Source organism: Babylonia areolata, chromosome 18, assembly GCF_041734735.1.
Source record: "Babylonia areolata isolate BAREFJ2019XMU chromosome 18, ASM4173473v1, whole genome shotgun sequence".
NCBI classification, from domain to species: domain Eukaryota; kingdom Metazoa; phylum Mollusca; class Gastropoda; order Neogastropoda; family Buccinidae; genus Babylonia; species Babylonia areolata.
This window is the reverse complement of record NC_134893.1, coordinates 6,523,675-6,545,716: the sequence shown is the minus strand read 5'-3', so window position 1 is coordinate 6,545,716 and position 22,042 is coordinate 6,523,675. Positions and strand designations below refer to the sequence as shown.

General features: G+C 46.0%; 1 protein-coding gene across 1 annotated transcript in view; it reads right to left on the bottom strand.

The window, feature by feature from the left end:
- Positions 1–22,042, bottom strand: part of LOC143292404 (ankyrin repeat and fibronectin type-III domain-containing protein 1-like) — a 383,404-nt gene that overhangs the window by 218,903 nt on the left and 142,459 nt on the right. The window contains exons 2-3 of the mRNA XM_076602644.1: positions 13,213–13,454; positions 5,433–5,483 (exon numbers count right to left, since the gene is read on the bottom strand). Of these exons, the coding sequence (XP_076458759.1) occupies positions 5,433–5,483; positions 13,213–13,454 (293 nt within the window). The remainder of the gene's footprint in view (positions 1–5,432; positions 5,484–13,212; positions 13,455–22,042) is intronic.

Here is a 22,042-nt window from a genome sequence, read left to right as displayed (position 1 = left end):
ACAGACAGATTCAAGATTCAAGATTCAAAAACTTTATTACTCAAGGATAAAGATTTTAGGCATTGCCTAGTCTTCCAATCTGTCCTTGTGACAACAAAAACAATAACGATAAGACACAACAATAATAACAGTAAATACTACCACTACCACTACTACTACTACTACTACTACTACAGAGAGACAAAGAGGCAGGCAGGCCTGAAATGGGGACCCCTGCTGTCGGCCGACTGAGCTGTAAGCAGCGAGGTGGTAGGTAGGTGGTGTGGGAAGAAGTAAAGGGAACAGGACAGTAGACGTCCGGACACAGCAGGTAGGACAGAGGGTAGATCTAGGAGGGGAAGCGGTAATACTTGGCACGGTGCCACAGAGGACAGTTGATTAAGGAAGGGCGGGATTCTTTGTCTCCTGGGGGGGGTGTTGGTCAGTGGGGAGGGACGTCTCAGGACTGGGTGTTACAGCGTTGTTTGCGCGACTGCAGGGGGTCAGGGCGTGTGCCGTGTTGGGGACTGGCCACGTGTGTCGGGGTGGGTGACGGGGTGGGGGTGGTGGGGAGAGGTGAAGGGAGGAAGAAAGAATGCGAGTGAGAAAGAGAAAGAGAGGGAGGTGGTTATTCGTACAGGCCATAGCCCCTTAGAAGGAGGGGTTGGTTTTGTTGTTTTTTTTGGGGGGGGGGGACAGTAAAATGCTAAGGTGGCTCATTCATGTTGGTCTTCGTTATATGACACATACACTTCGCCTTTTGAGTGCTTTAAACACACAGAGACAGCCAACAATTCGAAGGTCTTTTCATTTGTTGATGTGAGAGTCTGAACAGGCAATTATCTAATTGGGATAAATGGTTCACTAAGAGCTCTTAATACAAGGGCAACAGTGTACAAAATGAACATCGTCTTATTTTGATTCTTGACTTGGTGGACAAATCTGAAGAGGGGAAAAGCACAGGAAGTGGGACGCTGCAAACTGCATAAATTATATTATCCTTCTGGAAGGATTACCCCTGCCCCCCCCCCTCCCCCCTTCAATGAAATGCAAGACAAAGTGATGAACAAAAGATTTAACGAAACTGAAACAGCATTATAAAATATCACTATAAAATTCCGTTTGACAGCTCCCTACTTCACATTCACCAGTGAACACATTTTCTGAAAGATATTGTACATAAGACGTTGAAAGAACTGGGGGGGAAAAAACTGATAGTTTAGAAAACATATGATAATCTGACCTTGTGAACATAACGAAAATAGAAACATTATTACAATAATAGTAAAGGGGTTCACAAGGAAACGTTAGTGGCTGAAATACTTTAAGCATACTTAATAAATCCCAGTAACCATTATTTCTAAAAGTTATGTTTAAAATATCACAACACAACAGAGGAAAACAATACAAGCCTGACTTTTTTTAGCATTAACCCTCAAATCCTAATAAACAAAATCAAACATTTCGCATCTTAACAGAACAGGACAAATGAACAAAGAAACAGCACTTATAACAGCCAACTGATAAGTACAAACTACAACAGATAAGTTCAACAATGCAACAGCGAACTCACCTGCCAACCGGGTACCACTACCCTGACGCTGGAAATAAAAAAACAAAGACGAGACACATCCAGCAGGGCACTCCCTCTGAGCTGGAGCACACAGAACAAAGATACATGGCCACCCGGAGGAAAACAATCTTCACTTGAGGGTGCCAACTGGGCAAAAAGCCCCAACTCAAAACACGGCACAACTTTCCCCAAGGAAGGCCGAGGGCACAAAGCCTAGAGAAGTGTCACTGACAGAACAGAAAGGCTTGAACCTCTGTTCAGCAGTGACAGGAACGCAACACATGACTCCACGATTGCACGTGAAACACGTACAACCGGGAGTCACACATACAAAAAGACAAGCAAGCTTGGGAGAGCGAGTGGGGAAGGCCATGTACAAAACAGAACTTCACACGTGATTGTCATGAGTTGTGACATTGGGAAATCTGTGATCACCCTTCTATTTTGAACCAGTACTGAATACTAGTATCCACAGATGTTAAAGATATAGGGCATCTGTCTGTTTCACCATACACTGAATTAGTATATCTCTGACGGACACTCCAAGCAATTTGTATGATATCACACAAGTGGAATTTTTCACACAAAGTATAGTAGCGGAATCGAGACTGCACATCAGTCTTATTTCCATGTTCTACTATAGGATGAATATGTGAATCAAATAGCTTTGAAAATAAAATTACTGGTTCGTTGTTAAACGATGTCATGTTCTTCATTACACACTTTCGCATTTTAGCTCCGCAAGCGCGATCTTGGGGAACACAGATAAAACTCCAAAGTATGGGGGGAAAAAAGCAAATACACAAGTATCTAAACACATTGACAACAGGCATTCCATTTCCGTCTTTCTCTTGACGCAAGATACCTATCCTTTGACACAGTTTTATAGCTTTTTGTCATATCAACACTTAACTGCAAAGAAGAAGCAGCTCTTTGTAATAAATCTGTTGACTTTGTAATCCGTTTACCGTTAGAGACATTCAGATAGTACCGTCGGCTAATAGAAGAACGAATATTTCTGGGAAATCATTTTAGAAAAGGGTGGGAGAGGGAGAGGGAGAGAAAGAGACAGACAGACAGAGAGTGAAGGGGAGGAAGAAGAGACAGACAGACAGACAGAGAGAGAGACAGAGAGAGATGCGAATAAAGAGGGAGGAAGATGGCGGCAGGCAGACAGATAAATTTATAAATGTGATTTTGGCATGGAGGGTGACACAGAGAGAGAGAGAGAGAGAGAGAGAGAGAGAGAGAGAGAGAAGGTAACCCAATAACTCACTAAGTTTCAGGTAAGGTCACTGACCAATACACATTCTGGCCACACGCGTTGGTACATATTTACATAAAGCGGTCAGAACAAAACAACCTCAAAATATACAACAGTTTCCATGAGAAAAAAAAATTGAAACGAAAAAACGAACGACACATGCTCATAGCTCAGGCCTGGCAGTGCTGCTCTCTCTCTGTGTGCTTCAGTGCGTGCAAAATATACCACAGAGAGAGAGAGACAGAGGGAGAAACAGACAGACAGACAGAGACAGACAGAGACACAGACAGGGAGACACAGACAGACAGACAGACAGACAGAGACAGAGAGAAAGAGACAGACAGAGACAGAGAGAAAAAGACAGACAGACAGAGACAGAGAGAGACACAGACAGACAGAGACGGGGAGAGAGACACAGATACACAGACAGACAGACAGACAGGGAGACACAAACAGACAGACACAGAGACAGAGAGAGACACAGACAGGGAGACAGAGAGAAAGAGACAGAGACAGACAGACAGAGACGGAGAGAAAGAGACAGACAGACAGAGACGACACACACACACACACACACACACACACACACACACACACACACACACACACACACAAAGAGTTTGGTAAGGGAGGGAACCTGTTTTAAAAAGGATTCCCCCTCCCATACAAACTTACCTCCCTTCCATGGAGCTCGGAGTCTGGCTGTGAATAACGGTGGGAACCACAAAAAATCATCGGACTGCTTTATTTTGGGTGAATGTGTTACTACAGTGCAGCGCCACCGTATTTGTGTGTGTGTGTGTGTGTGTGTGTGTGTGTGTGTGTGTGTGTGTGTGTGTGTGTGTGTGTGTGTGTGTGTGTGTGTGTGTGTGTGTGTGTGTGTGTGTGTGTGTGTGTGTGTGTGTGTGTGTGTCTGCATGTGCTGTGTGTGTGTGTGTGTGTGTGTGTGTGTGTGTGTGTGTGTGTGTGTGTGTGTGTGTGTGTGTGTGTGTGTGTGTGTGTGTGTGTGTGTGTGTGCAGCATACCAAAACACAACACAATGCAATGCAATGCAATACAACGGAATACAGTGTAGTACCATACCACACCGTACCGTGAATTACAGTACACATTTATCCACTTTATTATCAATACATAATGTCTGTACTTGAGACATACGCCATATTTACTCATTACATTAAAGTTATCTTCTTCTTTTTTTATATATATAGTGTGGTTCGTCCGTCGGGATCGACGAGGACCATCTAGTCATCCTGGAGGTGGGTGGGTTGGGCTCTGTGGGTGCGCATATGACTGGTCAGGCCAATCCGCGCCCGGAAGGTTCTGACGCAGTGTGGACAGGGGATGGTGGCGGCTGTCGGGGACTTGCTGGCACTGCTTTTCCTGGCCTGTCTGCGTTGCTCTGCTGCAGCGATTTCTGTTGGCCTCACAGGATTCTGTTTGGCGCCTTTGTGGACAGCTGAACGCCACTTTGGTCTGTCCATTGCATTCAGCTCCCATGTGTCGTGGCTGATGTTGAAGGCCTTCAGAGAAGCTTTCAGAGTGTCTTTGAAGTATATAGTATCATGTCTATAGTAACATGTCTATAGTATCATGTCTATAGTATCATGTCCATCAAAAGCACTGAGCATTCCAAAACAATAAAAGTCCGGCATAGCAAATCACATTAAAACTATCCGTCCACTTGCAGAAAATCATTGAGGGCACACTCTGGTGAAATCAGAATAATCAAATGAAACCAAACTGTGTTGATCTCAGCCCATGAACAAACGACAATACCAAATAAAAGGTTTTATGAGGAAGTCGAAAACCATGCAACATTAAAATACAAACAAACAAACTTTTTTCTTTTCTTTTTTTTTCAAAAAGACAAAAACGACCAAAAACTGTAAATCAAGGAGAATCTAAAATGGATCGGATGGTGAATTAAAAAAATGAAATGAAAGGATAAGTAACTACATGCCATTGTGGTGTGGGTGGGGTGGGGGTGGGGGGTTAGGGGGGTGGGGGGCAGGACGTGGGGATCAGGTATCTGGGATTCAAGCGAGGAGCAGACCTTATAATTGGGGATTACACATCACACTGACGTTGGGGATTCCACTGACACCACACAAGGAGACCTTATAGTTGGGGATTACACATCACACTGACGTTGGGGATTCCACTGACACCACACAAGGAGACCTTATAGTTGGGGATTACACATCACACTGACGTTGGGGATTCCACTGACACCACGCAAGGAGACTTGTAATTGGGGATTACACATCACACTGACGTTGGGGATACCACTGACACCACACAAGGAGACCTTATAGTTGGGGATTACACATCACACTGACACCACACAAGGAGACCTTATAGTTGGGGATTAGACATCACGCTGACGTTGGGGATTCCACTGACATCGCACAAGGAGACCTTATAGTTGGGGATTACACATCACACTGACGTTGGGGATTCCACTGACACCACACAAGGAGACCTTATAGTTGGGGATTAGACATCACGCTGACGTTGGGGATTCCACTGACACCACACAAGGAGACCTTATAGTTGGGGATTACACATCACACTGACGTTGGGGATTCCACTGACACCACACAGATCCCTTACCGTGACTGTGCCTGGGCGGTGGTCTCAGGTCGTCGGATGCATACAGGTCGTCTGCACACAAGTCATGGTGATCGTTCAGGGGATGTCTCTCTGTCTGTCTGTCTGTCTCTGTCTCACACACACACACACACACACACACACACACACACACACACACACACACACACACACACACACACACACACACACACACACACACACACAAGAGAAACAAATCTGAAAATAAATCTAAACTACTATTCTATAATAAAGTTACTCGTGAATACAGAACCGAGCCTTATTTGCTTGAAGGATATCTTAATTATAATCAAAAACAATCATTGTGCAAATTAAGAATATCCTGTCATGATTTAGCAATAGAAAAAGGCCGATATTTCAACATTCCAAAAGAAAGGAGACTATGTTTACAATGTCAAACAATAGAGGATGAATTTCATTTCTTAGATGACTGCGAATTATACAAAGAAATTAGAATAGAATTCATACAAAAAATTCAAAATTACATTCCAAATATTATTAAACCCAGTCAGCTAATACTGGAAGACAAACTTGTGGGACTGTTTGGGAAATTTGACAGTAACTGCTGTCAAAAACGCCATAGCGTGCAAGAGTGATTCAATGTCTTGTGCATTTATCTTTTTCTTTTTTTTCTTCTTTTTTTTTGTGCGTGGTTTCATGTAACTTTGCATGCGTGTCTTATAAACCTTGTTCAGGTTTAATTGACATTAAAATTGATTCTGATTCTGATTCTGATTCACACACACACACACACACACACACACACACACACACACACACACACACACACACACACACACACACACACACACTCACACACACACGAACAGAGAGAGACTGAGAAAGAGACAGACAGACTGACAGACTGACTGAGAGACGCTTTGAAGTTTTGACACTTTAATGTCACTGGCCATGACATGGATGAATGAGAGAGACAGACAGACTGACTGACAGACAGACAGAGACACAGAGAGAGACAGAGAGAGAGAAGTCAATAATAAAATGGTGGCGGTGTACTGTGGCGAGGAGCTTTCCCGGTGAGAGCAACATGACATTCATACAGAGTGATCAATACCATACAAGACAATACAAATCAATATAGTACAAATCAACATAATACAGATCAATACAAACTGATATTACACAATAGCACACAATGCAGTATAAGAAAAAGAAAAATTATAATACAATGTAATACCATCAATGTACACAACGTCAGTAGTCATCGTTGGATACTATATGCCACCACAACACAACGATGACTTAACTGACGATGATGATTATGATGACAGACTGACTATCATCACTGCAACAAACGAGGCTCTACGTATGTCGATGCTGCATCTCCGTATGATAATGCACGCTTCTCAGTGTTTGACAGAAGTAAGACACACAACTCTTCTCTTTCTCGGACAGATGCAATGTTTTACCTCCCTTGGATCGGCGGCTCGGCACGCACCGAGAGACACAGAGAGAGAGAGAGGGAGGGAGGGAGAGAGAGAGAGGTGGGGGAACAGAAGAGAGAAAGAGGAGAGGGAGGAGGATGGGGGAGGGAGTGGGGAGATAGAGAGTGTGGGGCAGACAGACAGAGACAGAAACACAACAGAGAGACAAGGCATAGAGAGAGAGAGAGAGAGAGAATGAATGAATGAATGAATGAATCTTTATTTTCCAACGGTGAAGATATTAGCACTTTGGCCGACTTACACATCTGCCGTTGTTCTAAGAGACACACAAACATGTACGCATATAAATGTAGTTATAGTAGAGAGAGAGAGAGAGAGAGAGAGAGAGAGAGAGAGAGGTGCGAGCGCGCGTGTGTGTGCGTGTGTGTGCGCGCACGAGCACGCGGTGGTTGAGGGTGCAGGGTGCAGTAAATATTTTCTCTTCGATTTGCTTACCCATTGATGAAACCATTGTAAAGAATGGTGTTTCTTGATAACAGTATATGACAAAAACATCGCCTCTTAGGATGTGCAAACAACAACCCCAAAAAATCAGGAATAGCATACCGCGCGTGTGCACGGACACACACACACACACACACACACGTGCCGGGACCTTGACCAGCTTTCACCTCTATAGTCGAGCAAACATTGGCTTGGCAGGGACGGACGTACACAGCCGTCATATTATTTCGTCATAACGTCAATCGACGTCATTCATCTGTTGCCAAGCGCAGACAAGTTTTCCATGGTTTTATTCTTATCCTGCGTCAGATATACTACTGTTGTTGGCGGAGAGTAGAGTACGCCGAGCGGTATAAATCCATCAATTTGCACGAGTGGTAGGTATGGAGGATAGAGTGGAGTGGTGGCCTGGTGGTTATACACCAGACAAAGAAACGTGCGTCCGCAAGTTCGAGTTCCACATAAGGACCGGGATTTCTTTTCTTCTTCTTTTTTTTTTTTTTTTTTTTTTACTCCTCATCCCATCTGACCCTGAGTGGTCGTTTTGGATGCTAGCCTTTCGCCGGGATGCGATGATAAACCGAGGTCCTTTGTGATGCACGTGCATGCACTTATTCTTCCTTCTTCTCCCTGAAAACTCGGTGAAGACCTGGCCTCATTATCTGTAAATTTCCAGTTGAAAAACCACCGAGGCAACCGTGTGTTTGTTCTGTATTGTCCGTGTGTTCTGTGTGGCTTGTTCAGGATTAAAGAGGCTATGCCAGTCGTATAAAAACTAATTTGTGTTTGCACATTTCTTCTGTCTTTGCTGCTGTGTGCACATGTCAAATGATCGGTATAAGGACAGGTCCGGCGTTTCCTTTTTTGAGGAAGTGTCTGGGTTTGTTCCAATGTACCTTTTATTTACCTGTGTGCTAGCTGAATCGGTAGCGTAAGCAGCACTGACTTGAAGTTGTGTACCTTGTGAATGGAGAGAGTTACCACTGCACTCTTTACTGTTTTGTTAATCATTTCATCTCCTGGCTTCATTATTTGTAAATTTTCGGTGAAGAGTCATTAGTGAGCGCCGCACAGAAGAACTGTTTACCAGATTCCTCCTCCAGATCTGTCGGCTGTATGTCAAAAGCCAGGGGTCTCTGGAAATGACATTCCTGTCCATTCTGCAATGTTGTCAATTCATCGGGTTTTTTTTTGTTGTTTTTTTTGTTTTTTCGGTTTTTCTGTCTTCCCATCCGTCTCCCTATTTCAACAGTTGAATGCGCTTTGCACACGCAAAAGAAACAAGATCAACAAAAGGATTGCCCCTGCTGGCAAATTGTGGTGCGGAAAAATACACTTTGATAGAAAAACAAATACACTTGCAAAACAGAAAAAAAGGAAAAGAAAATGATAATGATAAGGGTGACGCGGCATTGTAGAGAAGTGCTCTCTTCTGGTCTGTATGGGACTCTGACCTCTCATGCTGCAAGGTAGAAGATAAAAGAATCTTGAAGCTTGAAATTTGTCTCTTGTATCTTGACTTGTTGGGTGGCATTACCGCTCCACACAAACTGCCGCGACAAATCATCACGCAAGAAGTGATCAACCCAGGACAGGTAAAACAACCTCATAGTGATCACCTGAATCAGGTAAAGCAGCCTCATAGTGATCACCTGAAACAGGTAAAACAATCTCAAAGCGATCAGCCTAGGGCTGGTAAAACAACCTCATAGTGAACACCTGAGACAGGTAAAACAACCTCATAGTGAACACCTGAGACAGGTAAAACAACCTCATAGTGAACAGCCTAGGGCTGGTAAAACAACCTCATAGTGAACACCTGAGACAGGTAAAACAACCTCATAGTGAACACCTGAGACAGGTAAAACAACCTCATAGTGAACACCTGAGACAGGTAAAACAACCTCATTGTGAACAGCCTAGGGCTGGTAAAACAACCTCATAGTGAACACCTGAGACAGGTAAAACAACCTCATAGTGAACACCTGAGACAGGTAAAACAACCTCATAGTGATCACCTGAGACAGGTAAAACAACCTCATAGTGATCACCTGAGACAGGTAAAACAACCTCATTGTGAACACCTGAGACAGGTAAAACAACCTCATAGTGAACACCTGAGACAGGTAAAACCTCATAGTGATCACCTGAGACAGGTAAAACAACCTCATAGTGATCACCTGAGACAGGTAAAACAACCTCATAGTGATCACCTGAGACAGGTAAAACAACCTCATAGTGGACACCTGAGACAGGTAAAACAACCTCATAGTGGACACCTGAGACAGGTAAAACAACCTCATAGTGATCACCTGAGACAGGTAAAACAACCTCATAGTGATCACCTGAGACAGGTAAAACCTCATAGTGATCACCTGAGACAGGTAAAGCAGCCTCATAGTGAACACCTGTGGCAGGTAAAACAACCTCATAGTGAACACCTGAGACAGGTAAAACAACCTCATAGTGAACACCTGAGACAGGTAAAACAACCCGATAGTGATCACCTGAGACAGGTAAAACAATCTCATAGTGATCACCTGAGACAGGTAAAACAATCTCATAGTGAACACCTGAGACAGGTAAAACAACCTCATAGTGATCACCTGAGACAGGTAAAACAATCTCATAGTGAACACCTGAGACAGGTAAAACAACCTCATAGTGATCACCTGAGACAGGTAAAACAACCTCATAGTGAACACCTGAGACAGGTAAAACAACCCGATAGTGATCACCTGAGACAGGTAAAAACAACCCGATAGTGATCACCTGAGACAGGTAAAACAACCCGATAGTGATCACCTGAGACAGGTAAAACAACCTCATAGTGATCACCTGAGACAGGTAAAATAACCACATATGATCACCTCATAGTGGACACCTGAGACAGGTAAAACAACCCGATAGTGATCACCTGAGACAGGTAAAACAACCCGATAGTGATCACATGAGACAGGTAAAACAACCTCATAGTGATCACCTGAGACAGGTAAAACAACCCGATAGTGATCACCTGAGGCAGGTAAAACACCCGATAGTGATCACATAAAGACAGATAAAACAACCTCATAGTGAACACCTGAGACAGGTAAAACAACCTCATAGTGATCACCTGAGACAGGTAAAACAACCTCATAGTGAACACCTGAGACAGGTAAAACAACCTCATAGTGAACACCTGAGACAGGTAAAACAACCTCACAGTGGACACCTGAGACAGGTAAAACAACTTCATAGTGACCACCTGAGACAGATAAAACAACCTCATAGTGATCACCTGGGACAGGGAAAACAACCTCATAGTGATCACCTGAGACAGGTAAAACAACCTCATAGTGAACACCTGAGACAGGTAAAACAACCTCACAGTGGACACCTGAGACAGGTAAAACAACTTCATAGTGACCACCTGAGACAGATAAAACAACCTCATAGTGATCACCTGAGACAGGTAAAACAACCTCACAGTGGAACCTGAGACAGGTAAAACAACCTCATAGTGGACACCTGAGACAGGTAAAACAACCTCATAGTGAACACCTGAGACAGGTAAAACAACCTCATAGTGATCACCTGTGGCAGGTAAAACAACCTCTCGTGTGATTACGTGAGGCAGGTAAAATAATCTCGTGTGATTACGTGAGGCAGGTAAAACAACCTCGTGTGATTACCTCAGTCAGTACTTTGGAAGAGGGCGTGTGGAGATTTCGGCTGTTCTGTCTGTCTGTCTGTCTGTCTCAAACAAAGCAGCATGAATCTCTCTGTGTGTCTCTCTCTAGCTCTGTCTGTCTCAAAGTAGCATGAATCTCTCTGTGTCTCTCTCTCTAGCTCTGTCTGTCTCAAAGTAGCATGAATCTCTCTGTGTCTCTCTCTCTAGCTCTGTCTGTCTGTCTGTCTGTCTCAAACAAAGCAGCATGAATCTCTATGTGTGTCTCTCTCTAGCTCTGTCTGTCTGTTTGTCTCAAACAAAGCAGCATGAATCTCTCTGTGTGTGTCTCTCTCTAGCTCTGTCTGTCTGTCTGTCTGTCTGTTTGTCTCAAACAAAGCAGCATGAATCTCTCTGTGTGTGTCTCTCTCTAGCTCTGTCTGTCTGTTTGTCTCAAACAAATCAGTATGTATCTCTGTGTGTCTCTGTCTGTGTCTGTCTCTGTCTCTCTGTCTCTCTCTGGCTTTCTGTCTGGCTTTCTGTCTCTTTCTCTGCCTGTGTCTCTGTCTGTCTGTCTGTCTCTGTCTCTCTGTCTCTCTCTGTCTTTCTGTCTCTTTCTCTGCCTCTGTCTCTGTCTGTCTGTCTCTGTCTCTCTGTCTCTCTCTGTCTTTCTGTCTCTTTCTCTGCCTCTGTCTCTGTCTGTCTCTCTCTCTCTCCGCTCCATCTGTGTGTGTTGAGCGTGGTTCTGGACCAATCAGGCCGAATTTTCGGTATCGACTCTTGTTTTGCTAAGCCTTCAGGACTGTGGTAAGCAAACACTGAGCGGATCCGTTGTTGACTTAATTAAACTAAGTACAGCTTGTGGTTATTCCACAGCGATGCACTGTTCATCGCCCCTAGGGTTAGCTGGTCTGTGAGTTGAAGTTTTAGTTATGGAAATATTGCTGGATCAAACTTGGAAGTGGGCAAAAAGTTTGTTGGGTTTTTTTTATTTTGTTTGTTTGTTTTTAGTGAGGGGGGGGGGGGGTTCATGTCTGTCTGTTTGTTTTTTGTTTTGTTTTTTTATTTAGGGTCGATTTCAGGAAGGGTGATAGCCTACGTGGTGGACTGGTTTCTATATGATTAGGAGCTGATTTTGTTATTAAAAGGATTTTTTTTTTTTTTTTCGTTGTACTGGTCGTACCACTGACCTCAAAGCGGTCGTCTGTTTTGTTTTGTTTTCGTTTTGTTTTGTTTTGTTTTTGACGGACGAGAAGTTGAATTTGTGTGCAGGGTGCATGTGTGTATGTATGTTTGTGCGTATCTACGTTCGTCTGTGTGTATTGTATGAGTGTAAGTATGTGTGTGCATGTGCTGCGTGTGCATGTGTACGTACGTATGCGCGCGTGTGTGTGTGTGTGTGTGTCTCTCTCTCTCTTCCGTATCCCCCTCTCCATCTCCTCCCTCCATCTCTCCCCATCTTCCACTATCAAAACCACGATAACCACCACCTCTCTCTCTCCTCCCTCTCCCTCCCTCCCCCTCTCTCTCTCCCTCCTCTCTCTCTCTCCCTCCCGCCCTCTCTCTCTCCCTCCCCCTCTGTCTCTCCCCCTACCCCCTTCTCTCCCTCCCTCCCCCCCTCTCTCTCCCCCTCTCTCCCTCTCTCTCTTTCTCTCCCTCTCTCCCCCATCTCCTCTCTCTCTCTCCCCCTCCCACCCCTCTCTCTCTTCCCCCTCTCTCTCTCTCCCTACCCCCATCTCTCTCTCCCTGCCCCCTCTCCCTCCCCTCTCTCTCTCCCTCCCTCACGCCCCTCTCTCTCTTCCCCCCTCTCCCCCTCTCCCACTCTCTAGTGTGTGTCTCTCTCTCCCTCCTCCGTCCCTCCCCCCTCTCTCCTCCCCTCTCTCCCTCCCCCCTCTCTCTCCCTACCCCCATCTCTCTCTCCCTACCCCCTCTCCCTCCCCTCTCTCTCTCCCTCCCTCACGCCCCTCTCTCTCTTCCCCCCTCTCCCCCTCTCCCACTCTCTAGTGTGTCTCTCTCTCCCTCCTCCGTCCCTCCCCCCTCTCTCTCCCTCCCCCCCTCTCTCTCCCCTCTATCCGCCCTCTCCCCACGCTCTCTCTCTCTCTCTCTCTCTCCTCCCTCCCCCCTCTCTCTCCCCACTCTCTCCCCCCCTCTCTCTCTCCCTACCCCCTCTCTCCCTCTCTCCCCCTCTCTCTCCATCACTCACCAGAGCTGGAAGCCATGGCAAAGTAGCGGGCGACGTCGGGCGCCGAACGTTCGTGACGCAGTAACCGCGGCGCGTTTTTCTGCAGTAGACAGACAGGAGCCGACGGGATGCAGGCGGCATCGCAGGATTCGGCATCTCCGTCGGCATCAGCGTCCACATCGGCATCGGCATCCGTCGACGACAGAACATCGGTGATGTTTATGACTGGCAGGGTCTTGGCTCTCAGCAACTGTTTCTTTCCGCTGAAAAAAAAAAAAAAAAGAAAAAAAAAAAAAGATGAATAAATAGATTAACGAATCAGCTTCTCCATTGAGCAGTCAGTCAGTCAATCAGTTCAATCAATCAGTGAGATCAATTGGACAGAAAGAAAAGAAAATAAGTAAAACACTGTACAGAAAAGAGGAGGAGGAGGGGGGGAGAAGAAGAAGAAGAAGCTGATGATGATGATGAGGAGGAGGAGGAGGAGGAAGAGGAGGAGGAGGAACAAGGACAAGAACAAGAAGAACAAGAATGAGAAAAAAAGAATGGCATGACTGCATGATTGAACCTAAATTACAAGTTTAAAAAAAAAATAAATAAATAAATAAAATAATAAGCGGAAGAACGGGTTGGGGGGCGGGGGGGGGGCGGAGAGGGGGCCCGGAGGGGGGGGGGGGGAAGGGGAAAGACAGGCGATGAAAGGAGGAACACGGAAGCAATTTCATTGACAAAAGAACCATTTGGAAGCACGGGACAAACAGACAGACACACACACAGACGGACGGACGGACGGACGGACGAACGCACAAAAAAAAACCCAGACTGACACACGTTGTTAACTCGACCACCGAAGCGTTGTGTTACATGACTCGGAGACTGACAGGTGAGTCAGACAGTCAGACAGACAGACAAACAACAGATAGACGGACAGACGGACAGACAGACGGACAGTCAGACAGAAAGACAGACAGACAGACAAACAACAGATAGACGGACAGACAGACGGACAGTCAGACAGAAAGACAGACAGACAGACAAACAACAGATAGACGGACAGACAGACAGACAAACAACAGATAGACGACAGACAGACAGACAAACAAAAGATAGACGGACAGACAGACAGACAGACGGACAGTCAGTCAGACAGACAGACAGACAAACAACAGATAGACGGACAGACAGACAGACGGACAGTCAGACAGAAAGACAGACAGACAAACAACAGATAGACAGACGGACAGACAGACAGAAAGACAGACAGACAAACAACAGATAGACGGACAGACAGACGGACAGTCAGACAGAAAGACAGACAGACAAACAACAGATAGACGGACAGACAGACAGACAGACGGACAGTCAGACAGAAAGACAGACAGACAGACAAACAACAGATAGACGGACAGACGGACAGACAGACGGACAGTCAGACAGAAAGACAGACAGACAAACAACAGATAGACGGACAGACAGACAGACGGACAGTCAGACAGAAAGACAGACAGACAAACAACAGATAGACGGACAGACAGACAGACAGACAGACGGACAGTCAGACAGAAAGACAGACAGACAAACAACAGATAGACGGACAGACAGACTGACAGACGGACAGTCAGACAGAAAGACAGACAGACAAACAACAGATAGACGGACAGACAGACAGACGGACAGTCAGACAGAAAGACAGACAGACAAACAACAGATAGACGGACAGACAGACAGACAGACAGACAAACAACAGATAGACGGACAGACAGACAGACAGACGGACAGTCAGACAGACAGACAGACAGACAAACAACAGATAGACGGACAGACAGACAGACAGTATCAGTATCAGTAGCTCAAGGAGGCGTCACTGCGTTCGGACACATCCATATACGCTACACCACATCTGCCGAGCAGATGCCTGACCAGCAGCGTAACCCAACGCGCAGACAGACAGACAACAGATAGACGGACAGACAGACAGACAAACAAACAGATAAACGGACAGTCAGACAAACAAACAGATAGACGGACAGACATACGAACAGACAGACAGAGTGACGGACAGACAGATAGACGGACAGTCAGACAGACAGACACACAGACAGACGGACGGACAGACAGACAGACAGTCAAACAGACAGATAGACAGACGGACGGACAGTCAGAAAGACAGACAGTCAGTCATGCAGACAGACAGACAGTCAGACAGATAGACAGACAGACGGACGGACGGACAGTACAGACAGACAGTCAGACAGACGGACGGACGGACAGACAGACGGACAGACAGACAGGCAGTCAGACAGCCAGCCAGACAGACGGACGGACGGACAGTACAGACAGACAGACAGATAGACAGACGGACGGACGGACAGACAGACAGTCAGACAGACAGACAGACAGACAGACAGACAGACAGACAGACAGACAGACAGACAGACAGACAGACGGACGGACACATAGACAGACAGACGGACGGACACATAGGCAGACACAAAAGACAGGACAGAAAGAGGTGGAGAGGGAGGAGGGGAGGGAGGGGAGGGGAGAGGGGGGGAGGGAGGGGAGGGCAATTGGTCCTGGCAACAGAAACGTCCTGCAGATTAATTTCCCCTGACTCGCGGCCGAAGCAGTTAACGATATTGGAACCAAACAAAGGAAGAAATTTTAAAAAACAAACAAACAAACAAACGAATTATTTATAAACAAACCCATTAATCAACGAGCCAAACACGCGGCGGTCAACGAAAATAAATAAATAAACAAATGAATAAATGAATAGATACATAGATAGATAGATAGATAGATAGATAGATAGATAGGTAGATAGATAGATAGATAGATAGATTGATTGATTGATAGGCAGATAGGCAGATAGATAGATTGATAGATAGATAGATAGATAGATAGATAGATGAACAAATAAATGAATAAATAATCAAATAAATAAATAAGCGAATATACAAACAGAAAAATCGATGAACAAAATGCATAAATAAGTAAACGAATGAATGAAGAGCCAATGCATACAGGCACACAGGGGGTAGGGATGCGGAGAGAGGTAAATCCAGACAGACAGACAGACAGAGACAGAGACACACAGACAGATACACAGACAGACAGACAGAGACATACAGATATACAGACAGACAGACAGAGATAGAGACATACAGATAGATAGACAGATAGACAGAGACAGACAGACAAAGACAAAAACACACAGATAGACAGACAGACAGAGACAGAGATACACAGACACACAGACAGAGACAAACAGACAGATAGACAGACAGACAGAGACACACATACAGATAGACAGACAGACAGACAGACAGACAGAGACAGAGATACATAGTTAGACAGACAGAGACAGAGATACACAGACAGATAGACAGACAGAGAGATACACAGACAAATAGACAGACAGACAGAGACAGAGACATCCATACAGATAGACAGACAGACAGTCAGACAGAAACAGAGATACACAGACAGTTAGACAGACAGACAGAGACGGAGATACACAGACAGTTAGACAGAAAGACAGACAGACAGAGACGGAAATACACAGACAGACAGACAGACAGGCAGACAGAAACACATATAGTGAGAGAAGGGGGGGGGGGGGGGGAGGGGGGGAGATATTCCAAACTTAAAAAAGAAAGCTGAAAATAAAACCGAGAAAGTAAATGATTTTGTTGGAGGGCCGCCAAACTGGTGATTGGAGAGACAGAGACAGTGATGGAGAGACAGAGACAGTGATGGAGAGACAGAGACAGTGATGGAGAGACAGAGACAGAGTCAGTGATGGAGAGACAGAGACCGTGATGGAGAGACAGAGACAGTGATGGAGAGACAGTGATGGAGAGTGATGGAGAGACGGAGACAGTGATGGAGAGACAGAGACAGTGATGGAGAGACAATGACAGTGATGGAGAGACAGAGACAAGTGATGGAGAGAGACAGTGATGGAGAGACGGAGACAGTATTGGAGAGACAGAGACAGTGATGGAGAGACGGAGACAGTAATGGAGAGACGGAGACAGTGATGGAGAGACAGAGACAAGTGATGGAGAGAGACAGTGATGGAGAGACAATGACAGTGATGGAGAGACAATGACAGTGAATGAGAGACAGAGACAAGTGATGGAGAGAGACAGTGATGGAGAGACAGAGACAAGTGATGGAGAGAGACAGTGATGGAGAGACAGAGACAAGTGATGGAGAGAGACAGTACTGGAGAGACAGAGACAGTGATGGAGAGACGGAGACAGTGATGGAGAGACAGTGATGGAGAGTGATGGAGAGATGGAGACAGAGATGGAGAGAGACAGTGATGGAGAGACAGAGACAGTGATGGAAAGACAGAGACAGTGATGGAGAGACAGAGACAGTGATGGAGAGACAGTGACAGTGATGGAGAGACAGAGACAGTGATGGAGAGACGGAGACAGTGATGGAGAGACAGAGACAGAGACAGTGATGGAGAGACAGAGACAGTGATGGAGAGACAGTGACAGTGATGGAGAGACAGAGACAGTGATGGAGAGACAGTGATGGAGAGACAGTGACAGTGATGGAGAGACAGAGACAGGTGATGGAGAAACACAGACAGTGATGGAGAGACAGAGACAGTAATGGAGAGACAGACAAACAAGGAAACAAAGAGAGAGTGAGAGAGAAAGATAAAGAGAGGGAATCTGATCATGCTGTATAGAGTAGCTCAGCCCAGCGGGTAACCATGAGGCTTTCAGTGCAAGACTCTTGATATCAACATTTGAAACCTGAACGGGGAGTCTCCACGCACGCACACACACACACACACACACACACACACACACACACACACACACACACACACACACACACACACACAGCGAGAGAGAGAGAGAGAGAGAGAGAGAGAGAATAAGAGAAAGTCAGACAGACAGACAGAGAATGCGAATGCGAATGCGAATGCGAATGCCAATACTTTATTCATCATACGCCATAGCCCCTCATGAAGGGGTGTACATAAATTAGTATACAAGCATATCACAGCCATACGAAAATGTTATACATACATATCAACGGTCACATCAAAAGAAACTGATGTTCAAATCATAGAAATCATCAAAACAATACAATAATATCTCTAAATTCAAATGCATGAGAGATAATATACGATGGAAAAGAACAAAAGATCAATAATATAGAACGACCATTCAAAAACAGAAGGCAACTTCCGTGTTCCTCGTTGCTCTCTGCTTTCATTCATTCCCAAGATAACGGCGGTCTAAAGCAGAGCTCTGTTTGAGATTGAAGCTCTATTGCCCATCTCCCAACAGGTCCCACACCCACTCCCCCCCCCCCTCCCTCCCTGCCCTCCCCCCCCCAACCCCCTAACGCACCCCGACCTCACTACCCCCCCCCCTCCCCCCCACCCGCCACCACCATCTCCTGGCTCCATTCTCTTCCCTCACCCCTCCTCCATCCTTCGCCCACCGTTCATTGAGAAACGCATCAGCTCCGCGGCAGTAATTCACTCGCACAGACACACAGACACGCAGACATACACACACACACACACACACACACACACACACACACACACACACACGCACAAACACGCGCGCGCGCATACACACACACACACACACACACACACACACACACACACACACACTCACACCACACACGCATACACGCACCCACGCACGCACATACAAATATACACCATTGAGGTATTTGTTTACATGTCTATGACACACACACACACACACACACACACACACACACACACACACACACACAATCTCTCTCTCTCTCTCTCTCTCTCTCTCTCTCTCTCTCTCTCTCTCTCTCACACACACACACACACACACACACTACAGGCGCATATACGCACCCACGCACACACATATGCATATACACCATTGAGGTATTTGTTTACAATACATGTCTATCACACACACACACACACACACACACACACACACACACACACACACACACACACACACACACACACACACACACACACACGCTGAGAGAGGGAGAGAGGTGGGGGCACATACTGAGAACAGGATAGGAACGTTGAGGGGAAGAGACAGACAGACAGAGAGATAGACAGACAGACAGACAGAGAAGGGGGGACAGTGAGGGTCAGAATGGGAGAGGGAGGGAGAGAGAGGGGAGGGAGAGGGAGGGAGACAGAGAGGGGTGTGAGGGAGGGAGAGAGAGAGGGGAGGGAGAGGGGATAGTGAGAGAGAGATGTGGGGGGTAGGGAGAGAGAGGGGGGAAGAGAGAGAGGGGTGGGAGGGGGGAACTCAGAACTCAGAACGTTTTTATTCAAGGATTAAGATTTTAGGCATAGCCTATTCTTCCAAACTGTCCTTGCTAATCTACATCTATTACAAATAGCGCACACATAAATGAAAGGAAAAGGTTTTCATGGAGAAGGGTATACATACTGAAGAAAACACATACACCCCGCACCCCCACACACACCCACATCCGTGCACACACATGCATACAGAGAGAGTGAGTGTCCGAGGCAGAGGGAGACACAGACAGACAGAGACACTGAGAAAGAACCAGGAATTTACAAGAATACAAGAAGTGTGTGTGTGTGTGTGTGTGTGTGTGTGTGTGTGTGTGTGTGTGTGTGTGTGTGTGTGTGTGTGTGCGTGCCAGTGTGCGTACTTGCTTTGCTAGTGCCCGTCTGTGTGTCTTTGTGTGTCTTTATGTACGTGCGTGTGTGGTGTTTCTGTGTGAGATGGTGGATGGAGGGTGGGTGACGGTTGCTGATGGTTCAGCAGGGTGCAGGAGGAACAATATAGAGCACAGATAAACGTCATGGCGTGTTCACAATTTCTTGGCGCCACAGCAAATTGGAAGCCACAGACAGAAACAAACATTTTCTTTCTTTTATTCTTCCCTGAAAACCAGACAAAAAATGATCAAGCCACACATACGGTATTCATTTCTAAGATTACACAGTCACACAACCAGCCCTCTATATCCTTTGTACCCCTGACTGGTAGACTGTGAAAGGTCGGTTTTCAACCCACCCTTTCTCTCTCTTCTTTCTTCTTCTTCTTCTGCGTTCGTGGGCTGCAACTCCCACGTTCACTCGTATGTACACGAGTGGGGGTTTACGTGTATGACCGTTTTTACTCCGCCGTGTAGGCAGCCATACTCCGTTTTCGGGAGTGTGCATACTGGTATGTTCTTGTTTCCATAACCCACCGAACGCTGACATGGGTTACAGGATCTTTAACGTGGGTGTTTGATCTTCTGCTTGCGTATACACACGAAGGGGGTTCAGGCACTAGCAGGTCTGCACATATGTTGACCTGGGAGATCGGAAAAATCTCCACCCTTTACCCACCAGGCGCCGTCACCGAGATTCGAACCCGGGACCCTCAGATTGAAAGTCCAACGCTTTAACCACTCGGCTATTGCGCCCGTCTCCTTTCTCTCTCGTTTTTTTTTTTTTTTTTTTTAGCAAAGTCATTTCCTTCCCCCCCCCCCCCCCCCCAAAAAAAAAAAAAAAAGACAGCAAGAGTGCTCGGCTACATTTGATTTCCTCTTCCAACGTAGAGATGTTAAGATTGTACAGTTAGCGAAACGTGTGCAGCCTGGATAACAACATCAAAGAGGATTGGTGGAATTTTTTTTTTTTTTCTTACTTGGGTTTCTTTGGTATTTTCAGTCATTTTCTACTTCGCGATTTTAATAATAATAATGATAATAATGGTATTTGTATAGCGCTGAATCTTGTGCAGAGACAAATCAAAGCGCTTTCGCACCAGTCATTCACACGCATGCATAACTCTAAAACTGTAGAAACTATAGACAAGGAAGAGGCAGGCAAGGGAGGCTATTTTGGGAAGAGGTGGGTTTTAAGGCCAGGCTTGAAAGAGCTGAGTGTGGAGACTTAACGAAGCGAAAGAGGAAGTTCATTCCAATTGCAAGGTCCAGAGACAGAGAAAGAACGGCGGCCAACAGTCGAGTGTTTGAATCTGGGTATGCGTAAACAGAGTGGATCGGAAGCCGATCGTAGTGAGCGAGATGGAGTGTAGAGGTGAAGGCAGCAATAAAACTTGCAATGCACGACTATCGTGTTGTGTCTGTACGCTGATCAGGCATATACTTCTTCAATACGTAACATAATATGGTACAGCGTAGATAGATCAGTGCGTACGTGTTCACGCCTCCTTAGATTGATTAATTATGAAAACAGCATCTGTCGCATTTTCCAAAATGTATAATACATCATGGAGCACAATACAACTGTATGATTTAGAATTCATGTCGACCGTTCACTTCGGGCTATACAACCAACAGGAATGCTTCCCCTCTCCCCCAACCCTCCAACCCGCACACGCCTCTTCCTCAACTTTTCCTCCCAACTGTCTCCCTTCCGTCACTTCTCCTCCCAACTGTCTCCCTTCCGTCACTTCTCCTCCCAACTGTCTCCCTTCCTCCGCTTCTCCTCCCAACTGTCTCCCTTCCGTCACTTCTCCTCCCAACTGTCTCCCTTCCTCCACTTCTCCTCCCAGCTGTCTCCCTTCCGTCACTTCTCCTCCCAACTGCATCCCTTCCTCCACTTCTCCTCCCAACTGTCTCCCTTCCGTCACTTCTCCTCCCAACTGTCTCCATTCCTCCACTTCTCCTCCCAACTGTCTCCCTTCCTCCACTTCTCCTCCCAACTGTCTCCCTTCCTCCGCTTCTCCTCCCAGCTGTCTCCCTTCCTCCACTTCTCCTCCCAACCAGACAGTGGAATAAAGGGGCCTAACTCTACACTGATAACCTCACGAGTGACAACAGCAACTCATAATATCTCTCTGACAAAATCTATTTCATTGAT